Source organism: Medicago sativa, chromosome 7, assembly GCF_051527215.1.
Source record: "Medicago sativa cultivar Bolivia chromosome 7, Bolivia_mono, whole genome shotgun sequence".
NCBI lineage: Eukaryota > Viridiplantae > Streptophyta > Magnoliopsida > Fabales > Fabaceae > Medicago > Medicago sativa.
Genome location: NC_140755.1, coordinates 50,026,863 through 50,049,819, shown reverse-complemented (window position 1 = coordinate 50,049,819; position 22,957 = coordinate 50,026,863). Strand labels below are relative to the sequence as shown.

The following is a 22,957-nucleotide window of genomic DNA, read 5'->3' as shown; positions in this document are numbered from 1 at the left end:
GGATACATACATATATCCATAGATAACATTTAAGAAAAATGATTTTTGTTAAAAAATTATAATTATCTAAAATTTAACAACAAAAATTCATCACATTCACGCATAGTAATATGCATTCATTTCATTTCTAACAAAAAAAAATTAATCACTACTAACAAAAACAAAGTTCTGTGGTTAAAAAAACATAAATATAGAGTAACATTATTGATTTGTTTTAGAGGATAATTGAAGTGTCGTTTAATAATATTGTATAATAAGGTTTTTATACAGAAGTTGAAAGAGTAATAAGGTTATTTATATAGTTTGATAATGGGTATGAATATACATAGGTGCGGATATCCGTTTATTTTATCAATAATATTGATTAAGTTATGTCAGATGACCGTGACAGATTTTATTCACAGATTTCGCATGTGCTGATTTTTTTGTCATCCCTATTTACAGCAAAATAAATATTTGAAGTGATAGCTCGCCCGTAAAATTGAGTCTTGTAAAATAAGATTTTGAGTTTAATTCTCTTCAAGGACAATTTTGAAATGACTATTAATGTCACTTTACCTTTTAACTCTTTCATTTCTTGTCAAACAATTGAATTATACCTGAATCGATTGTTTGTCAAAGCGATAAAATATTTTTTATACAAAATATTATTAAAACTATCTTACAATTGAAGTCCCACTTTGATTCCATATTCCAATCTAATTTAGTTACACAATAAAATAAAAGATTATAAACTTGATATGGTTTTGAACTTTGCTTGATATCACTCAGAAGCTTTATGAGGAAATATAGGTCACCCCACTTTGACCACTATGAGTTAATACATTAAAATTTCCACCAATAAGGGAGTGATCTCTTTCGAAAATAGGACGTCTAAGTTGTATATAACCACAATATTGCACTTTATCTACCACGACATCTTTTTTGAATGAAGAAAGAGCCACTTCAATTCCTTCACCTGAAACAGGTTCAATTTAATTACAAATCTCATACTAAATGCAAGAACAGGTTCAATTTAATTACAAATCTCAGACTAAATACAAAGTTTCTTAACCATTCATTTAACAAATAACATTCTTTAACAAAAAAAATCATCACAACTAAAAAAGTACACTATCAATCATTTTTAAAAAAAAAAAAAAAATCAAAATGATATATAAAACCAAACGACTATCCTTCCGACACAAGGTTTACCAGAGAAGAAATCCAAAAATTACAAATTACAAGAGTATCTCAACAGCGATAATAAAAAATTAGCCAAAAGTACACTATCAATCATAGTTTCAAATTGTGGTTGTGTTTTTGGTTGCTATGTTGTAAAAAAACACATGAACACGCGGTTGAGATTGCAATTTCGATGTCATTGTGGGGTCCTCAAAATTCTTTTCATTGCGACTCTGGACCATAATTTAAAATCATGTTTTCAATTATGGCTACGTTTGTTTTAGCAGTAGGTGTCCACTCAACACACCTTAAGCCTGATATAACAATTTGTGGCTTCTATATTTTCACGGTAGAATGACATCGAAACGCGAGAATTAACGCTTCAGCGTACAACCAAACATACCATATAAAGATATTTACACCTTAAAAATCAACATGGATTTCTCTAAAAAGTTAAATGGACAAGAAATGAATAATTTTTACCATGTGTAACAAACAACAAGTTCTCAGTAGGATATTTATCTGCAAGGTTCTTAATTGTTTGTTGATATCTTGCCCTAGCTTGCAAAACTGATTCTTCCCACTTAGGTAGCTGAGGTTTATCAAGCAAAATAAGTTTTCATTAGCCCCAATAATATTTAATTACAGGCATATTTATCTATGACAAATTTCATAATAATAAAATTAAGATGAAATCATATTCATAATCATATGTACCTCTTTATAGACCATTTCTACATTATTATCCACTGTCCCAGCTGGGAGCATGGCTGCAAGTTCTGATATATCAAAACTCAAATTTCCATCTTTAGGAGCAACATTGAGACGTATAGCTATACTGTTTATCATTTCACATAATCCATACTCAAGAGAGACCTGCAATTGTGGAAGCGAGGAAAAAAGATTTAGCAAATTAATTAAAAACTATAGTGTTTGTTTGATTATGTGGTAATAAAAAATTGTTTCTGAATGAATTGATTTTGTATAATTGATTTGACCAATTAACTAATCCCCCCAGGAAAGGCTTTAATTTTTTATTTCTAACTAGAAATTTTAATCACTTTCCTTAGCAAAAATGAAACAATATCTGACCTTTACTTTTGAAGGATCAATGAGAATATTGTCACTAATGTCACTTTCACGAACATCGTTAACGGCAGAGAGAGCAATAACGAGTTCGGCAGCAGTCTGGATGCAACGGAGAAATGGGGAGACAATTAGCCGATGTATTGGAAGACCAAGACTTTGTCGGATACTTTGCCCTATTTGAAATGCTCGAACCTGGCCCGGTTGGGTCAACGGAGGATCCCACGGCCGCGCAGCAGTGGATGTCCATGAGGGTACAAAGTTATCGATACGTTCACCATGCCTCATCACAATGATATTCTGGTACATAATTGGGTGTTGGTTTTCCAAACTTTCGTTTCCTCTTAAATTCATTTTCACTGTATATAAAGAGAGTCTTAGCGAAAGTTTTATATATATATGGGTCATGTGTTTGTTTAGTATAATAAGAAGGCAATGGAAAATTTTAAATGAATTTAAGAAATTTCGTGCGAAGGATCAATGTTTACTTCAAATTTCAACAAGGAAAATGTATATTAAAATGCAGGGAACATTTTTTATAGAATAATAATAAATCAGAAATATTAATATTAGAGTCGCTTTCTTCATTATTTACTATTACTTGATAAATGTTATAGAACCACGTAAGATATATTAATATAGGTTGGCAATGTTATTTTTTTAGGGAGGTTGGCAATAATTTATTTTAAAAAGTGAAAATGGAATGTATTAAAACCTACAAAGAAATATACAACACAATACTGATAGGATAGGAATCTAAAAATAGCAACATACATCATCATAAAAAAAAAAAAAAAAATCAACCAGGTGCTTTAGGCTCGAGCTAAGTGACTAAACCTATACATTGAAGCGGACTATTGCCACCAAAATTGAAGATTGAAAGATAAATTATCACTCTTCGTTTTTAACCACGAATAGGCTTTTTTTTAAGGAACCACGAATATGTTTTTTTTTTTTTTTGAGTAAAGAACCACGAATAGGTTAAAAGCTCTACTTTATTGAAATTAATAGAACATTATTGAGATGTATAAAACATTAAATGTGCATGTCTTTTTAGCCAAGATTTGAACTCTAATTCACCGAGTTATGGACCCGTATGGTTATACAATCATGGTTATCATGGTGTAATTATTGGGTTTCTCTAACGTATGCAATATTATACATTTTAAAACAACTAATTGTTTTGGAAAACATCAATTATTTATTCAAAATTTTCAAATTTAAGATCAAATATACAAGTTCCAATATGAGATTTCTATTTTAAACTTTTAACAGGTACTATAAATTTGCACATGATAAAAAAAATCCCCTAATTAATATAAGTTAAGGAAAATGTTTTGTTGAAATAAAAATGTTAAGAAAAATATAATAAAATAATATCATTGTGTAATATAAAATATTATTGAAAGAACAACAAAGAATCATTCGTCACCCTGTCCTAAATATAAAATATTATTGAAAAAACAACAAAGAAATAATATATAAAATGATTAAGATAAGATTTCAACTAACCTGTATGTAATGATCGAAAGCCAGCTACTTTTCTACTCTGAATAGCATGAAATGGTTGAAGAGAGCAGAAACGAAATGGCTGTAAACGAAGCATGTTTGTAATAACAAAGAAGAAAATATAGAAATACAAATATTTTTGAATCAGAGAGCTCAAAAAAGAAGAGGTTGGAGAAAGAAAGAGACCCTTTGAGATTTTACTTGTTGAAAAGAACAACAACTATTAAATAATATTGATGTTAATTTATGAACAAATGGGTCCAAGATATTGTTCTAGGAAACTTCGTTAAAGTAGTGTCATTATAATTGAAATTGCAAAGAAAGTGTATGAATGGGTCCAAGAGAGTCTTCGTTTACCTTTTTTTTCATGAGATTTGAATTTGAGTAAGTTGCAGATGAATTTAACCAGAAGTTATATCATTGACTTTGATCATTGTGATTTCTTCTGCGCGTACGCATCACTACATATTTAATTGACTAATGTTTCATTGTTTTTGGTATGCTCATATTTTTTTATTTGAGCGGGTATTTTTGATTTATTTATAAGAAAATGTTACCCAAAATGATATGATAGGAGCAGATTGCACACACAATTATTGATCTTTTGGTTTTTAAATTACTAGTGAATATTAACAAATGTGCCACGTTATGTATTTTCATACAATTTGTCCAAAAAAAAATATATTTTCATACAAGAATATGATAACACAGATATAGGTAAAATATTTTATATTGAGAATACAAACAAGTTAAATCCGTGAATATTATTTAATAAAAGATTTCATGAGACATCTATTATTAGGAAAGAAGAGAAATGAGAGTAAAATGATTTGTTATTGATAAAATGAGGGTTACAACTAGTATATATACAAGTAGCTAGGAGTATAGTAAGATATCATGTGCATACAATAGAGCATATAAACCCTAGCTGCTATAACTTGCGCAACAAGTAATGGACAACTAAGTGATCTCAGGATCACTGTGTAATATCCCCCCACAAGTTGGAGGTTGATAAATGTTTATCAAGCCCAACTTGGATAATAAAGCATGAAACGTCTTGGGAAGCAATGCTTTAGTGAAGAAATCAGCAACTTGGTCTTGAGAAGAAACTGGAAGCAACTTGAGTATACCAGAATGAAGCTTTTCTCTAATCAAATGACAATCAATCTCTAAATGTTTAGTCCTCTCATGAAACACAGGGTTAGAGGCAATGTGAATGGCACTCTGATTGTCATAATAAAGCACAGGAAGCTTGGTACAAGAGACATGCAAATCTCTGAGAAGGTACAGAATCCACTGAAGCTCACAAGTAGCAGATGCAAGAGCTCTATATTCAGCCTCAGAAGAAGATCTGGATACAGTGATCTGCTTCTTTGTCCTCCATGAAATGAGAGAGCTTCCTAAAAAGAAACGCTGACCAGAAATTGATTTTCTAGTGTCAAGACAGCCAGCCCAATCTGCATCTGAAAAACCTTGGAGGGCAAGAGAAGTGTTTCTGGGAAAAAACAAACCATTGCTTGGACACCCCTTAAGGTATTTTAAGACTCTGAGAGCTGCATGGTGATGAGCTTGAGTTGGTTTAGAGAGAAATTGGCTCAGTTGCTGGGTGATGAAAGTAATGTCTGGCCTGGTAGTGTTAAGATATAACAGTCTACCTACCAATCTTCTATAGGCAGGAATATCATCATAGAGAGGACCAGAATCATGATGAAGCTTAACTGATGAATCTGAAGGAGTGGATACAGGTTTGGAACCTATAGTACCTGAATCATCAAGTAAGTCCAAGCAATACTTTCTCTGACACAGAGAAATCCCTGATTTGGAATGTGCAACTTCAATGCCTAAGAAGTATTTTAACTGACCCAAATCCTTGATTTTAAACAATGAATCCAAAACACATTTGATGTGAGTGAATTCCTGAAGAGAGTTGCCTGCAAGTATGATGTCATCCACATAAACTAAAAGAATAGTAAATGAGGATGATGTTTTCTTCACAAACAAGGAATGATCAGAGGCTGCCTGAATATAATCATGTTGCATGAGAGTGGAAGTTAATCTTTCATACCACTTCCTACTGGCCTGTTTCAAACCATACTAGGACTTCTGCAGTTTACAAACTTGATTTGGTTTATCAGTCTTAATACCAGGTGGAACTATCATGTATACATCTTCTTGAAGTTCACCATGAAGAAAGGCATTATTAACATCAAGCTGATGAATGTGCCAGTTATGAATTGAAGATAAAGCAATGACCAGTCTCACAGTTGTAAGCTTGGCAACTGGAGAATATGTGTCAAAGTAATCCAAACCTTCAATCTGATTGTATCCTTTGGCAACAAGCCTAGCTTTGTATCTCTCAATGGAACCATCAGCATGAAACTTGATTTTATATATCCATCTGCAACCAATAGGCTTGACATTTGGAGGTAAATCCACAAGTTTCCAAGTACCAGTTTTCTCAAGAGCTTGAAGTTCAGCTTGCATAGCATTCTTCCAACAATCAAATTTACTTGCTTCAGCATATGATGTGGGCTCAGATTGAGAGTGAAGGGACATAACAAAAGAAGAATGAGTATTAGATAACATGTGATGAGAAACATAATGTGAAATAGGATATGTGGATGCATGAATGTTATTGCAAACATAATCTTGCAAATAAGAGGGAGTGGTAATATTTCTGGTGGAATGTCTGGGAACAAAAGGAGCAACAGTTGAAGAGGAAGGGACAGATTCAACAATAGGAGGAGGCTGTGAAGAAGAAGTAGTAGTAGGTGGAGAAATAATGTCATCAAAAATGGGAGGTTGTGAAGGAGAAGTGTCAACAGAAGGAGAAGGAGAGTGATAGGAGAAATACTCCCAATCAGGTGAAGTAGAAGAAGGTGAATGAGGATAAGGGATATGATTTTCATGGAAGGTCACATGTCTAGAGACAAAAATTTCTCTGGAATGGAGATCATATAATGTGAAGCCTTTATAACCTGCCTTGTAACCCAAGAAAATGGATTTTCTAGCTCTAGGTTGTAACTTTGTTCTATGAGATTGTAAGGTGGAAGCATAACAAAGGCATCCAAAAACTTTGAACAAAGAAATGTTAGGAAGTTTATGATGAAGCATGAAATAAGGGGAGTGATTTTGTAAGATAGGTGTGGGAACTCTATTAATAAGGAAAACTGCATGGTGAATAGCATAAGACCAAAATGAGGGTGGAAGTTTGGATTGATACAATAAGGCTCTTCCAACATTTAAAATATGTTGATGTTTTCTCTCAACCCTACCATTTTGTTGTGGGGTTTCAACACAAGATTTTTGATGAATAATACCATGAGATGCATAAAATGAAGGTAAATTGAATTCAGGGCCATTATCAGATCTTATGAACTTGGGGGTTGTATGAAAATGATTTTTAATCATGAGAATGAAGTTCTGGACATGACTAGATACTTCAGATTTGGTTTTAAGAAGAATAACCCAAAGGAATCTGCTATGGTCATCTAAAATGGTAAGAAAGTACCTATGTCCATGCACAGAAGTGACAGATAAAGGACCCCAAATGTCTAAATGTATAAGTTCAAAATTGATAGAAGCATATGAAGAACTAGAGATAAAAGGTAAATGCTTATGCTTGGCAAAATGACAAAGATCACAAGTATCTTTATTATTGAAAGTAATATCAGGATACAAAAGAGACATTTTGGAAAGTCTTTGATTAGACAAATGACCAAGTCTAAAGTGCCACAAGGCATCATTAGGTACAAAGTGATAATTTTTATTACAACTGAAAGGTAAAATAACATTGCAAGAAACACTAGAAACAGAAGGTGACTCAATATTTGAAGCCTTGCATGAAGGATAAAACTTGTACAAGCCATCCACTTGTTTAGCCAAACCAATCATCTTCAAAGACTGTGTGTCCTGTATGATACATTTGTCAAGATAAAATTGAAAGAAACAAGACAATGATTCACATACTTTGGCTACAGAAATAAGGTTGAGTTTAAAATGAGGTGAATAAAGAACATGATGCAATGTAAACTTGGGATTGAAAGAGACAGTGCCAGCATGATAGGCTAATACCAAATTACCATTAGGTAAAGAGACATACATAGGTTTGATTCTATAAAATGAACTGAAATATGAAAGATCACAACAAATATGCTCATTTGCACCTGAGTCAATGAGCCAAAAGGAAGGTTTACTTGTGGAAGAAGAAACAGAAGCAGATATACCTGCAGAAGCATCAGGTGTTGCAATACTGGTGGAAGTGACATGATTTGAAGTAGCTTGTGAAGGAGGAGATGCTGAAACAACTAAGTTGGATTGTTGTAGCATGGATACAAGCTGAGCAAGCTGCTCTTGAGAAAAACCAGCAGATGAAGAACTTGCAGAAGCACCTGAACCAGAAGAAGATGAAGTACTAGTTTCCATATCTTCTTGACAAGCAGCATTTGCATTGGCACGAGGCATGGATCTATTGTTAACATTGGGGTAACCATGCTTCATGTAGCAAAAATCCACAGTATGATTTGTACGGTTGCAGAAAGTACAAAACCTAGTTGGTTTATTACCATAGGAACCTTTACCACGCCCTTGAGGTTTCCTTGATTCAGAAGCATTAATTTGAACAGAGGAATCTTCAGAAACACTTAATGAAGTGAGAGAAGCATGATTACTCTCCTCTTGAACAACCAAAGAGTAAACCTTGTTCAAAGAAGGAAGAGGATCAAGAAGAAGAACTTGAGTTCTCACCACAGAAAACTGATCATTCAAACCAGTTAAAAACTGCATTATTTGATCTTCATTTCTATGATACTTAGCAGTTCTTGAAGCAACACAACGACAGGGATGAACACAAACACAGTTAGGGATTGGTCTATGTGAAGATAACTCTTCCCAAAGAGATTTCATTTCAGTGAAATACTCTAAAACGCTCTTAGAACCTTGCTTCAAGTTGTTAATTGATGAACGCAAATTTGCAATACGAATACGATCAACTTTGGAAAATCTTTCTTTCAGATCAAGCCATACCTCAAGAGCAGTGTCACAAAACACAATAGTTGGTGCAATAGATTCTGACACCGAATTGATAAGCCAAGATTGAACCAGATGATTACAACGTTCCCAAGCTGAACGGTTCAAATCATCTTCATCGGGCATTGGAATTGAACCATTGATGAAACCTAATTTGTTCTTCGTTCCTAAAGAACGCTCAACAGTGCGGATCCATGCAATGTAGTTGGAACTAGTAAGCTTAGGAGTAATAGAAAGAGAATTAGGATTCTCACTAGGATGAACGAAGTAGACAGATTCAGTATCAGGAGATGAATTACGAGGCGCCATGGAAATTCAGAGAAGAATTCAAGTTGCAGAAAAACAGAGTATGAAAAAGCTTCAATGAAGAAGATGAAGAAAAGCAAGAAATTGGTGCAACTGTGAAAATCAACGGCGTAACAAGGTTGAAACAACCACAAGAAGCAAGAATCACGATGGAAAACAAGAATCAACACCGGAAAGAACAAGAATCAACGATCAAAATGATGATCGGAGAAGAAAGTGCAGCGGAGAAAAACGGTTACAAAACCGTTATTGGATCGTAACAACCTTTCTCCTATGGAGAAAAGGCGCATGATACCATATTAGGAAAGAAGAGAAATGAGAGTAAAATGATTTGTTATTGATAAAATGAGGGTTACAACTAGTATATATACAAGTAGCTAGGAGTATAGTAAGATATCATGTGCATACAATAGAGCATATAAACCCTAGCTGCTATAACTTGCGCAACAAGTAATGGACAACTAAGTGATCTCAGGATCACTGTGTAATATCTATGTAGGTAAAATTACACACGCAATCATATAAGTTTAACATATATCTTGTTCAATAAAAAAGTTTAACATTTATTTCTGATTTATCCTAAGTTTTATTGTCCTAAATTAATCTTTTATGATACATTTTGTTTGCAATGTTAACCTTTAAGTTATCTTTTTTTTGTGTTGTAGTTTTTATGTTATATTTATGATTGTGTGAACCACAAGTTTTCTTGCACAATTAGATATGAACAACCTTTAGTGTGTTTGATTCAACTTTGAATAGAAGCGATTCTGACAAAACTGATTTTGACAGAATTGATTTTGAGAGAAATGATTTATGCTTGGATACAATAATGTAGAAGAAAAGTAGAAGCACTGGGTGTCGAAGGGGGTATTGTGAAAAAATATTCGACCTTGTTTGGTTCGGTTTGAAACCGATCCGAACCAATCGAAACCGATCTAGTTTGGTTTGGTTCATGGTTTTTCATTTTGAGATCCGTGAAACCGATGAACCAATCCGATGATAATCACACTCCTTATTTTACTAATATTATCCACCTCACACAAACTTATGGTTATGCCCAAAATTAAACATAAACTATTTTTTAATCCATTGACTTTCTCTCATCTTCATCTCATCTCATCAGTGAGACTCATTTCTACTAAAAAAGAAACCCTAGTCATCAACCACACCAACCCCATTGTTCATCGCCACCGGTCACCACTGAGATCGTTTATCTCTTGGTTAATTTGATCATGTTTATACCATTGATTTATACTCATTATATTTCATTGTTTTCCATGTTTATTTTCTATGCCATTGATTTATACATGTTACGTTGTATGTCATTGTTTAGTAAAGATTATAAAAAGCCATTCAAAAAAGAAAGCAATTTGTGATTTGCGTAAAATTTTGATCGTGTGTGATGTCACTGATGTGTATTGATAAAAATTGAAATAAAACCTCAATAAAAAGTGCATCTCTAGAAAATTTTCACACATGTATGCATAACTTTTTATTTGTTGGTTCAGAAATAATTTTATAAGCTTTAAAGATTTAAAAATATTAGAGATTAACACTAGTCAATTCTAAACTGATTTTTGTGTTTGTTGATGAATGATGCACGTATGGATCATGTGAAATATTTGAGTTTGATGAAGTTGTTTTTGAAGAATGATGGATGAATGAATCTTGGATCATATGTATGAAATATTGAATAAGGTTAGTTATAAAAAGTTGTTTGAAAAATAGAGAACATGAAAATACAAAATATGAAATACAATTATATAAAGTTCTATGAAATATTTTGGGAAAATATGAATTTTTTTTAATTGTATTTTTAAATAAACCGATCAACCGAACCAATCCAAACCGAACCAAACCGATTAGTTTGGTTCGGTTTCTTTTCTGAAAAATAGTGAAAACCGAACCAATCCAAACCGGTGAAGGTTTCATCCGTTCGGACATTTTTTTGACTGAAAACCAATCCAAACCGAACCGTTACACCCCTAATTGTGAAAATAGATGGTACGCGTGTTTGATAGTTTATGCTATCAGGTTGCTAACCCACCAAAAACTAAGGATAAAAATAAAAAAAGGAGGAGTAGGGTAGGATTAAAAACAGGTTTAAGTTATCCTTTCTTGTTGGTGCACCAAACAGCAGATTGAAACAAGATATGATAGTCTTATCATATCCTATCTTCCTATCCTATGCACCAAACGGCCCCTAATTCACCTGGGTTATGGACCCTTGATGGTTATACAATTATATAAGTTATCATGTAAATATTTATGTATTAAGAAAAGAGGAGTGCTATTTGAACAACCTATTTGGTGACAACTTATTTGAGACCTATAATTTACAAAGAAAAAAGTAGTATTGGCACGGAAACCATAACAATAGAGAGATAAAGTTAAAGGTAATGTGAGTATGTGAGAAAAAGTTGTCACAAAAGTTGTACTAAATAGATGTTCAAATATCATTTCTCTTAAGAAAAATGTTTTGTTGAAATAGAAATGTTAAGAAAAATATAATAAAATAATATCATTGTGTAATTTAATTAAGTGTAAAAGAATCATTCGTCGAGAAACTCTTGCCTGGGCACGGACCCAACACCTATTTTTTAGGCACAACCAATAGGAATTTAACAACACATATTCATTTACCCATGTGCCAATCATATAACTTTTTTGTTTAAGTTGTCTATGTGGCCTAATAGAAATGTGCCACGTAGAATCACTATTTACTGTTAAAAAATTCATCCTTAGATCGAGGTTGGCTCTGATACCAGAGTTTGAGCAGAGAGCAGAGTACGTAAGACTTTTTTCATAGACAAATTTAAATTCTTTTGTCTAATTTTTCGAGCTGTAGAGACAACCCTTCTACTGAGCTTTGTAATTTACTTAGCTCTTTTCGTTCTGAGATTTCAAAATCTCTTTTGATTCATCAGTTATTTCTTAAGGTGAATGTTTGATTTCTCCATTGATAAAAAAAATAAAAAAAATCATTATATACCATCCTTTTGAATTTTAAAGTCATGTTTTTTTTTTCTTCCACAATGGTATTCGGTGCCTAAGTATGTTTTTAGTAGAAAAGAAACAATTTTTATGAAACATAGACAAGTGACTAATTTATTGTAGAAATAGCTCTTACAAATAATGATGATCATAATCTATGAACTAAAGAGGATTTAGATGATGATACCTTATAAATGATTTTTATAGAATTAGCCTATCAATTTTTCTTTGTATTTGTTCTTATTATTATAATTTGTTTCTTGTCTGTCGCTCTATATGTATTCTGTTTTTATTGTCTGTCACTAAAACCATTTTAGTGTGTATTTTTGTTTTCTGGTGTCTATCACTAAAACTCTTTTCTGTTTTTGTTGTTTCTGTTTAATGTAAAATTGTTGCTTTTGCGGCGAAAGTTGTTGCCCTTGCTGGATAATTGTTGTTGTTATTCTTCCTGTTTATCGTTTTAAAATGTGTCGTATTTTCTATTTTGTTATCTATGTTAAAGTATCTATTATTTTTATGCTGAAGTTTTAAGGTTGAATTTTGGAAGAATTATATGGCTTCTCTCTAATAGATATATGTATTTCTTTTCTTAGTTATGTTTTATTGTCGTGCATTCTGTTTTAATATATGCCGTGTTCTCTATATTTTTTTCTTTATGGTACTTTTTGGATTTGTTTTTGTGAAAGATAGTGAAATAAATGTATGAAGTTAGAATTATTAAATTAACTCATTTCTTGTTAATTTAAAGTTTGTATAGATTTATTTGTGAGATGAAAATGTAAGAATTTATATTTTGGTGTAAATGAGTGTTTTTGAATTTGTTTAAAACAACTGCTCTTGAATGTCACTAAAGCTTGCTAGTTTCTATATGATTTTTTTTTTCCTACTGAAGGGTTTGTATGTTTTTCCTTTTCATTTAAGAGGTTGCTTGTTTTGGTGTTCCTTAAAAACAGTTGATGTGGACTGTAGAAGAGTTGTTATAGTCAGAAATGTTGTTGTTGTTCTTGACTTTAGAAATGTGCTTTCTTTTGGAGTGTTGTTGTCATGAAATCTTCTTATCAATGTTGTTTATATGTTTTGGTTATTTCTCTCTTGAAATTGGCTATATTTTTAAGATGTCATCGTAGAACTAGTTGTTTTTTTTTTGTAAGGTTGATGAAATAAGTTTATGAAGTTAAGGTAATTAAATTAATTCATTTTCCTATTAAGTAAAATTTTGTATCGACTGGTTGAGAAAAAAAAGTGATTTTGTGTAAATGTATGTCCTGAATTGATTTAATTTTGAGTGTGGTTTAAATGAAAGAGTTAAAAAAAAAAAAGTAAGGTGATATGATTGTGTAACTTGTGGGTTCTATTAAAAAAATATGTGTATCTTGTGTGTTGCATGCATCCAACGTGTTGCTATAAATTGTTTGATTCTTTTATATTTTGAGAGGTGTTTGATTCTTTTATATTAGTGGCTTAAATTTTTGGTATGACATTATTAATTGCAAGTTAGATGTTACTTTTGGAAGATCCTAGAGCTAAGACTATACCACAAATATCTTTTCTGACTCAAATAAATTGTAGGACTTAGATGACTCATCTCCCATCTTCAAGAGATGGTGTGTGCTTGTTCCACCACCACTTGAACTTTGTCCTAATGTCATCCGTTATCAAAAAGTGTCTGTTTTAGGTATCAGTTTGTGAAAATATTGACCTTAGTTGTTATAAGTCTTGTTATTTTCTGGATGAGAGTAAGCCAAGAGTGTCAAAGAATAATAGAAACTCAGTGAACTTTGAGTGCTAGTCTTAGTGAATAGTATGGGTAGGATAGTATGTACCCTATGATAGATTGACCAACTAGTTGATATCATAGTGCGCAGCGGAAACATGATATTTTATTTTACTCAATTCTAAAATTTTCTTACTTGTCGATGTTTAGATGAATGACTATTTTACATTAATTATTTTTCTTTTGAATATCATCTGAAAGTATTTTGGTTGATAATTTAATTTTTTTTTTTAAAAAAATGTTGAATGGTTGTACGGCAAATGTTTTTTTAAATCTATTTTTTTTCTTTTCACTTTCTAGTTTCGAGGACGAAACTATTTTAAGGGGGTAATAATGTAACATCCCAATATTTTATATATGTACTTTTTTTTTAAATGATTTTCTTGAGTTGACACTTAGTTGTTCAATAGTTTATTTTATGTGCGAGAAACTTCACAAAATCTTGGCATTCCTTACTTTGGTTTATTAATTGAATTTGATTCCATCTATTTCATTTTTACTAATTAATTTGGTGAGACAATAATAAGATAGTCATTATTTGTTTGGTTATTTCTTTGATGAATTAATTCTATATTAATTTTCTTATTATTCAATTGTTTATAGTATATGACAAGGTATTAGTTATTTTAATTAATTTAATTTATTTATAAGATTTTGAAATTATTTTGTTAAACTTAGAGATGATGGTGGGAGGAGCCAAGTCAATATTGAATTATTCTTTGGTGTTTTACAACACGTGAATGGTTTTTGGCAAATCACTAAGTACCTTTTGGTTTCTAAAACCAACTACCCCTATTTAGTGGCTTAGTTCCTCAGATTAATTTTCTCTGGCACGTTCTCCATGGCTATCTAGTATCTACTGCCTCTTCTTCATAATTATGTTGGTACTTGCCTCACGTTTTCTTCTCTGCCCCCATGGTTCGGTTGTCTAATTCAAAACTCTCACGGCTACAAACCACCTGCAGTCTCCTTTGATTATCACTTCTTCATCGCATTCTCTGCTCATTATTGGACCTTAGAAATATTTCCTATGTTCATCAATTAGTTCCTATCATTCCTTCGTTGTCAAACTCGTGTAAGTTGTTAAGACTTTCTATTCTTCTATTTCATTCATTGTCTCATTCCATAAAAGTACAATTTTATTCCATTTTTGTCTTCCTAAACTTGCTTCTATACGTAGAATTGCAATTTCACTTTTGTTGGCTGTCAAATTGTGTTGACTTTGGTGGAGTTGCATCACGACACATGATCCCTTGTTGTCACCCGTTGGATCGTCATATATATATATATATATATATATATATATATATATATATATATATATATATATATATATATATATATATATATATCTAGCGAGGGAAATCACGTGTGTATTGCAGCCACAAATTTGGAACTCGTAGATGCACTAGAAAGGGATTTATATAAGGTAAGGGTTTTTTCCCCATACGTCCATACTAAGTGCTAGGCTGTGTTATTAAGTAGAGGTAACAATTCTTGTCTTTTAAAAAGAAAAATAATTAAAACGTACTTTCATGGTAAAATTAATCCTTCTTAAAAGTGATTATTATTAATTATGAGTGATTATTCTTAATCATGTTTTATATGAAAGTTTTGTATGATAATGTGGTGTGAATTGATATATTTTATATTATTATGCTTTATATGTTTTTGTGATGTTGGAAAAGAAATGTTAGATTTTTGATGAATTAAAGGAAAGAGAAAGATGAAAATGTGAGTTTGTGAAATGATTGACTGTTGGTTGTGTGTTTGATGATGCGTTAATATTTGGTTGTAATTGCCTTAGTGGCGGGTTAATATTATATATTTGTGTGATGCCTTAGTGGATATTTTGTGTGGTGCCTTAGTGGCGGGTTATAATTATATTTTGTGTGGTGCCTTAGTGGCAGGGCCGTTCCTAGAGTTTTACGGGCCTTAGGCATAATATGAAAAAAGGGTCCTTACATAATACATCATAATTTTTTTCAACTCATTGTTGTGTTTTTTTAGCTCTTCATTTCGTTTTTTTATTTCGCTTTTCACTACCAAATAAATGTTTTTTAGACAACATCTGAAAATAAATTAAATACTCTATATACACCAAAACAAAATAAAATATCGTAGAAGTAGAAAAAAATAGCACATACGAAGTAGACTGAAATTTTAACACCCTATTTTCAACTAAAATAGAATTTCCTTTGTTATGAAAATTATCCCAATTTCTTGGATAATAAATAGCGTCGATATTTTTAATATTAGTGAAGCACATTATTAGGAACAAAGGGCCCAAAAAAATATCACCAATTTCTTCGATAATAAATTTTCGAGCATATTATTAAGAACAACCAAATTTTTTTATAGGTGGGTGTATATTAAAAAATTTGTGCTGCATGGGATATATATAGCAAAGCTCACTAAAAGGGTCAAAAACATTTAACAGATTTCAGCCCATTCTTGTGTCATGTCAAAGTTTGGGCCTTTTCAGAGAATTTTGCTATATATACCCCCCAAAATCCAAATATTTCTATATACACCCCCCAACTTAAAAAATTTTTTGGGCCCCCTACCGGCAAGGGCCCTAGGCCGTCGCACTCGCGGCCTATGCCCTAGGGCCGGCCCTGCTTAGTGGCAGGTTTTAGTTTGCATTTTCATGATCATGCATGTCATATGCATCTGTGTGGTGCCTTAGTGGCGGGAATTGCAATTATATTCTATGTGGATGCCTTAGTGGCGGGAATTGCAATTATATTCTGTGTAGATGCCTTAGTGGCGGGAATTATATCCGGATCATGTAGTATTTAAGAGCATGCATTTTACACATCATTGCATTGCATTGGGTCTGATATACATTTGTGTGTTGATAAGTGATTAAACTGTTATATATATACAATAGAAATGTGTATGAACCTTACCTTAAAGACTTAAATGTATTTTTCTTATTTCTTTTTGATTGAGAAGTTTTGATACTATCTATTTTGTGGCATTGTTCTTGTGCTTTGAGTATGAACCAATTTGGATAAGGAAATTGACCCTTACACTAATATAATGTTGCAGGTACCAAAGATGATATGTGAAGTTTGTTGTGGGATGAAAGCGTACGCGGGGACAAAAATCGGGTTTTCGATTAAATTGGAACTTTAGAAGAAATTTTGAAGGATAATTATTTTAAGAATTTTACTTAAATTATGTTAAGAATTTCGTATAGGTTTTATTAAGAATTTATTACCGATTGATTGAAGGAAAAAAAAATATAGTCTTATTTTTCTTAAAGAAACAAAAGTAGTAGTGATTTTCTAAAAATGAAAAAGATTTAGGCGTAATGTCTTGGATCAAAATCCGGGGCATTACAATTTTAAATTACACTTTCCTTGTGCAATTATTGCTTGTTTTTTGTCTAAAATCCTAGAGTCTTCTAGGGCTATTTCTAGAGGTGAATCAATACCTTTCATAAAAGTACTTTTGATTAAAATTTGAATATATATGAATATAACCAATTTTTCTTTTTTCTTTTTCAAAAAATGTTTCAAGTCTTTTTTCAATTTGAGTCTTATCTATGGTAGATATGACTATGTTTCCTTGAGTAGTTTCAATTTGAATTGTTTCTTCTCTGATCATTATTTCAAATTTCAAAATATTTTTTCTTGAAAAAAGTTCTTTGAATTTACTAAACTTTCTTTTGAAGTTTTCTTCGGCAGTTAAAGATAAATCTGCTTATTCTATCTTATTGTCTATTATGCCATCAGCATAATAACTAGATGTTCCTTCAAAGTACGAAACCTCAGTCATATTCTATAATGTTTATTATGTCAAAAAATAAATTTAAAATTTAATAAAGATATATTCATACCTGATTTGATCTTCTTTGAGATTTTGTTGATATTTTTGGTTTTGTTGTAGTTAGATATAATCTTCTGAATGATTATATTTTGATTTGAGTGATCCTTCCAGAGTATTACCTCAAGAATCTGATTCCTCCATAGCGAAGCTCGAGAATCCTACTAAGTAATTAAACTTAGGAAGAGAAAGAATATAAACTTTCTACGAAGAGAATACTTCAATTCATTAACTCTTATCTTACAAATGAGCTAAATGCTCTTATTTATAGGCAGACGAGACTACAAGTAGTTCACATGTCTCTGTCTTATGCCAGCTAAAAAGAGAAAACAATTATTACACGCAAAGAAAAAGAAAATGCATTATCACTGATATGACGGACTGTCATCACAACCCCAAACTTGAATCATTCCTTGTCCTCAAGGAATTCACTTGTAACATTGACAATTGACAGTTAAATAACAATTACCTAATCAAGTAGTAGTACCCAAAAGTTCATCTCCCTCTAGCCAATGATGAGCTAGTTTGACTTTCATGCATCCACCATTCACAACTCCACGCAACAATATGACAAGGGTTCACACTCAATCAACGTGCAGGTCTACATCTTACCATACGCTTGAAAAGTTTCTAAATGTCAATCAAAATCAATGTCATTACACACTTTGAGGTCTTTCAGGGTTAAAACGGGGCTTAGGTAAAGGTGTGATAATATTTTGATAAGTAGGCTACATAAAATTTGAGTTAGGCACTCCTACAGAAATTAAAGCAAAGATTCAATCCCTCATTCACCCTTTGAAACAACAATTGTATAGGTACTAGAGATTATTTGTATATATCGGGACAATCGAGTTTGAAATTACTCAGATTTTTCATTGTTTGTCCCCTTTTTCTTTTCATTCTATTTTTTTCTCTTTTTTTTTTGATACACCATTTTTTGTGTGTATTTTTAATGCTTTGTTCTTTTTTCTCTAGTACCTCCACCCCAAACTTAGTTGGTTGCAAATTCGAATATCAACCCCAAACTTATTGTTTAGCAACACCCTACATAGCCTAACTCAAATATAACAATTTTGGGTCAAATCCTAAAAGTCTCTAGGCTCAATATGTAGCTTGTCACCGAACAAAAAGATTTAAACCTACCGGCTCAAATTGGTTTTCAAAAAGAATAAATTCAATCAATATAATATCATGGTAGGCTTGAAAAGGCTCACAGGACCAAACACTTTCGCCTCAGTGTGTAAATGACAAAGACCAATCAACAATAAAGAAACAATGCAAATTCTAGAAATGTAGTTGCACGGAACACTCTATATAAGTAAATTGAAAAATAAAATTTGGCTATGAACCTTACAGTGTTGGATTTCTGGGAGTTGTGACTACCTATCACATATGCCGTACACTTCGCCTTTGAATTTCAAGTCACTACCTCCTTATGAACTTTTGGAATACCGCTTGACTACACAATTGTTACTAAACTGGAAAAAGTCAATAAACAAGCAAATTCATCAACAATAAACAAGTTTAGATTCAATTACATAACAGGGGGTACACTGAGTTATCCAAATAAATAACACAACAATTAAAAGTTCAACTGACACAATTGACAAATACGAGTTATTGAAAAAAAAGAACTGATGTCGACTTTGATTTTTTATTTTTGTCCATCTTTTCACTTTTTTTTTACCAAATAGAAATACCTTCTTCCCCTTTTGTTCACATAATTCTTCCTTGTTAAGTAACCGTTCCTTTTTCTCTGCAACCATCATCACTTCTTCAATCTGAGACGGATATAACTAACAAGAAATTTTTCTTTGTAAACTAGTTGTTGTTTACTGGGTAAAAACATTCCTTAGCAAATTCTTCGGAATAGTTGTTTAGCCATTTCCATTTGTTGATGAAGTCAGCAAATGTTCTTTCTTTCTTTCTCATCCGTTCTAGGCTGAGAATTGTTTCAACTGATACTTTTTTCTTTGTTTTCATGTTGGATGATTCTTGAATATTTTTGGCCATTGTAACTTCTTTGTAGGCTGCGCTGAATGCTGCCTTTGCTTCCTCCATTGTTGAGTAGGATTTGTGTCTAACTTTCTTGCCTTCAATGAAAGTTTTTGATATTGCCCATTTTTGGTAGATACCTGCCATTGGACCATCAAAGATAACATATACCCTTTTACCAAGTTGTTCATCAATAGGATCGACGACAACGTTTTGAACTTCTGATTCGTTTTTTTGAATCATCTTCTTCTACTTTATCTGCCCAGGATTTCAATAAATTGGAATCAGTTGTTTCTTCTGATGAAGTTTCATTTTTCATGATCTTTGTCAGATTTCGATCATTTTTACCATATCCCCCCCTCTCAGCAGTGAGAGTTTTGAGCTTTAAAGCTGCAGCCAGGATCTGTTCGTCCTTCTGTTTTAAGTTGTTTTGAAGCATCCTTATTGTTTGCTCCATTCTCGAGTGAGTGTATCTGCAAAACTGTTTTGTTCAGATTTTATGTATTGAGTGTATGGTTGGAATGGTTGTAACTTCATTTGCCATCTAATTAGTCTACCTTGTCTATGGTCAGCTTTAATTTTGTATTTCCAGAAACCTGTAAGATACTTGGAATCTGTTCGTAATAAAAATCTTGATGGAAGTAATTCAATTTGATGTTTTTCTAAGACTTTAACACAAGATAGTGTTTCCAGTTCAGAAATATGGTATCTTGTCTCAGTATCTGTAAAAGATCCTGAAATGTATTTACAGAGCAATAACTTTTTATCCACAATGTGGATTTTTATACTAGAATAATCTAGTTTGGAATCTATCGAAACCAATTTATTATCTGATGAATCAGATATATCTGATTGTTCTTTCGAGATATCAGACTTTTGCTGCCAGGTTTCGCTGACAACGTAACCATAGTCATTAAGACCTAGTTTTTTTTACCATTTGGTAAAGCTCTCATACATCCACCCCAAGTGGTTTTATCAGCATCAATCTCAACAACTAGAAAATCTTTTTCTGTTGGATTGTATAGGCTGGGTAAAACTTTTGTTTTTTCTTTTATAGTTTTAACAACTTCAGTATCTGCCTCAGTCCATTTCCAAAAGACCTTTTCAGATATCTTTTTCTGTAAAATCTTTCTTTTGCTAAATCTTTGAAAAATCCTTCATTAGCAATGTAATTCAAACATCATAAGAATCTTTGAATTTGTTTTCTGTCCACTAATTGATCAGGAAAAACTTGGATCTTTTCTTAAGTATGTGGAGCTAAATTGAGTTCGCCATTTTCTTTTAAAATTAGGCCTAAGTACTCAACTCCTTTTTGTAAAAGTTTAGACTTCTTTTTAGAAATTACTATACCTTTTTCTTTGATTCTGTTTAAAACAGTTTCAACATCTTTCAAATGTTTTTCTTTATTTCCCTTAGTAAAAATTAAAATGTCATCACTATATGCAAGACATATGTGTTCGAGTCCTCTAAGAGAATTATCCATAAATCTTTGATATATTGAAGGTGCTTGCTTTAAACCAATTGGAAGAACATTCCATTCATAATGACCTTGAGGGCATGAAAAAGCTGTTAATGGTTTTGTTTCTTCAGCTAGTCTGAGCTGGTAATAACCAGACTTTGCATCCAAGGAAGAAAACCAATTACATCCTTTTATTTTTTCTAAAATAAAATCTTTTCTTGGTAACTTATAAGAATCTCCAACTGTTGCTGAGTTAAGCTTCTTATAATTGATCATCATTCTCCTCTTACCCCTTTTTATCTCGTTGTGATTTTCGACATAAAAAGCTGGTGCAGAGTGTGGACTTGATGATGGTCTGATAAGTTCCTTATCAAGTAAATCTTTACATTCTTGTTGAAATTCTTCAACATCTCTAATAGAATATGGAATTCTATTTGGAACATTTATTTCATCGTTATGATTTTTAAGTTTAATAACTATTAATTCATGATTAGTGTTTTTAAGGCTGTCTAGAGGGTTATCTGAACAGACTTCATCTAATCTTTCATCTATGCTAATATGGAAATTTCTTTCTTCCCAAATAATTCTTAATTCCTTAAGGTTTCCCTTGATAAGATTTAGGATTTCGTTTCTAGTAACCATTTTAGTGGTTACTATTTTACTATTCTTAGGATTTCATAAGTCTTTCCAATGAAATGATATAGTATCTCTTCTTTGAGTAAATGGTTCATATTACTTTTAAAAAGTTATTTCCTATGATTAAATCTAGTCCTGAATCATGGAGATAAATTGTTGGAATAAAAAACTTATACCCTTCAATTTCTATAGAAACATCTCTAAGGTTAAACCATATTTGATGTTTTGACCTGTCTGCAACTATAATTTCCTTCGATTTTGCTAATCTTTCCCAATTTCTAGAGATAATTTTTTTACCAAAGCAAAGAGTTGCACCTGTATCTATATAGGCCAGGATTTTTTTATTTCCTAACACTATTTTTATGAATGTGGCACTCGGATTTCCTTTACCAAGTATTTTCTTCGACATCTGAATTTGTCTCAGTGCAATATTCATAAAGTTCGTCATTAGAACTAATGTCTGATTCTATAGGTTCATATCCTAAAACATATGTAGCATGTAGAACATTTTTCTATCGGTGTTTTGCCTTTTCCTTATTATACATGACATATGTTAGGTTTTTATTTGTTGTGTCCAAGGATGATGTGTTACGCTTGTGTTCAAGGAAGATATTCTCTCATTCGTCACCCTAAATATAAAATATTATTGAAAGAACAACATAGAAATAATATATAAAATGATTAAGATAAGATTTCAACTAACCTGTATGTAATGATCGAAAGCCAACTACTTTACTACTCTGAATAGCATGAAATGGTTGAAGAGAGCAGAAACGAAATAGCTATAAAGGAAGCATGTTTGTATGAACAAAGAAGAAAATATAGAAATACAAATATTTTTGAATCAGAGAGCTCAAAGAAGAAGAGGTTTGAGAAAGAAAGAGACCCTTTGAGATTACTTGTTGAAAAGAACAACAACAATTAAATAATATTGATGTTAATTTATGAACAAATGGGTCCAAGATATTGTTCTAGGAAACTTCGTTATAGTAGTGTCATTATAATTGAAATTGCAAAGAAAGTGTATAAATGGGTCCAAGAGAGTCTTCGTTTACCTTTTTTTTCATGAGATTTGATAAGTTGCAGATGAATTTAACAAGAAGTTATATCATTGACTTTAATCATTGTGATTTCTTCTGCGCGTACGCATCACTACATATTTAATTGACTAA

At 31.9% G+C, this 22,957-nt stretch overlaps 1 protein-coding gene across 8 annotated transcripts; it reads right to left on the bottom strand.

Annotated features, from left to right (window-relative positions):
- Positions 1-661: 661 nt before the first annotated feature.
- LOC146906466 (uncharacterized) lies at positions 662-22,957 on the bottom strand. 8 transcript variants are annotated; one of them, XM_085722491.1, is made up of 8 exons: positions 22,841-22,957; positions 22,489-22,567; positions 17,709-20,163; positions 3,763-3,841; positions 2,257-2,609; positions 1,882-2,040; positions 1,648-1,756; positions 662-958 (listed from the first exon to the last, which is right to left on the bottom strand). In XM_085722491.1, the coding sequence occupies exons 5-8, from the start codon at positions 2,602-2,604 to the stop codon at positions 777-779; spliced, it is 798 nt and encodes a 265-aa protein (XP_085578617.1). In that variant the 5' UTR covers positions 2,605-2,609; positions 3,763-3,841; positions 17,709-20,163; positions 22,489-22,567; positions 22,841-22,957; the 3' UTR covers positions 662-776. The 8 variants fall into 8 exon arrangements, with proteins under 8 accessions (XP_085578617.1, XP_085578620.1, XP_085578619.1 ...); XM_085722494.1 differs by having other exon boundaries at positions 17,709-17,856; positions 22,672-22,868; XM_085722493.1 differs by having other exon boundaries at positions 17,709-17,856; positions 22,841-22,868.

Coding starts and splice junctions, on each gene's coding strand:
- LOC146906466 (XM_085722489.1), bottom strand. CDS start 3,856: ATGCTTCGTTTACAGCCATTTCGTTTCTGCTCTCTTCAACCATTTCAT. Junction 2,041..2,256: donor TTGATCCTTCAAAAGTAAAG/GTCAGATATTGT, acceptor CCACAATTGCAG/GTCTCTCTTGAGTATGGATT. Junction 959..1,647: donor CTTGTTGTTTGTTACACATG/GTAAAAATTATT, acceptor AACCTGTTTCAG/GTGAAGGAATTGAAGTGGCT.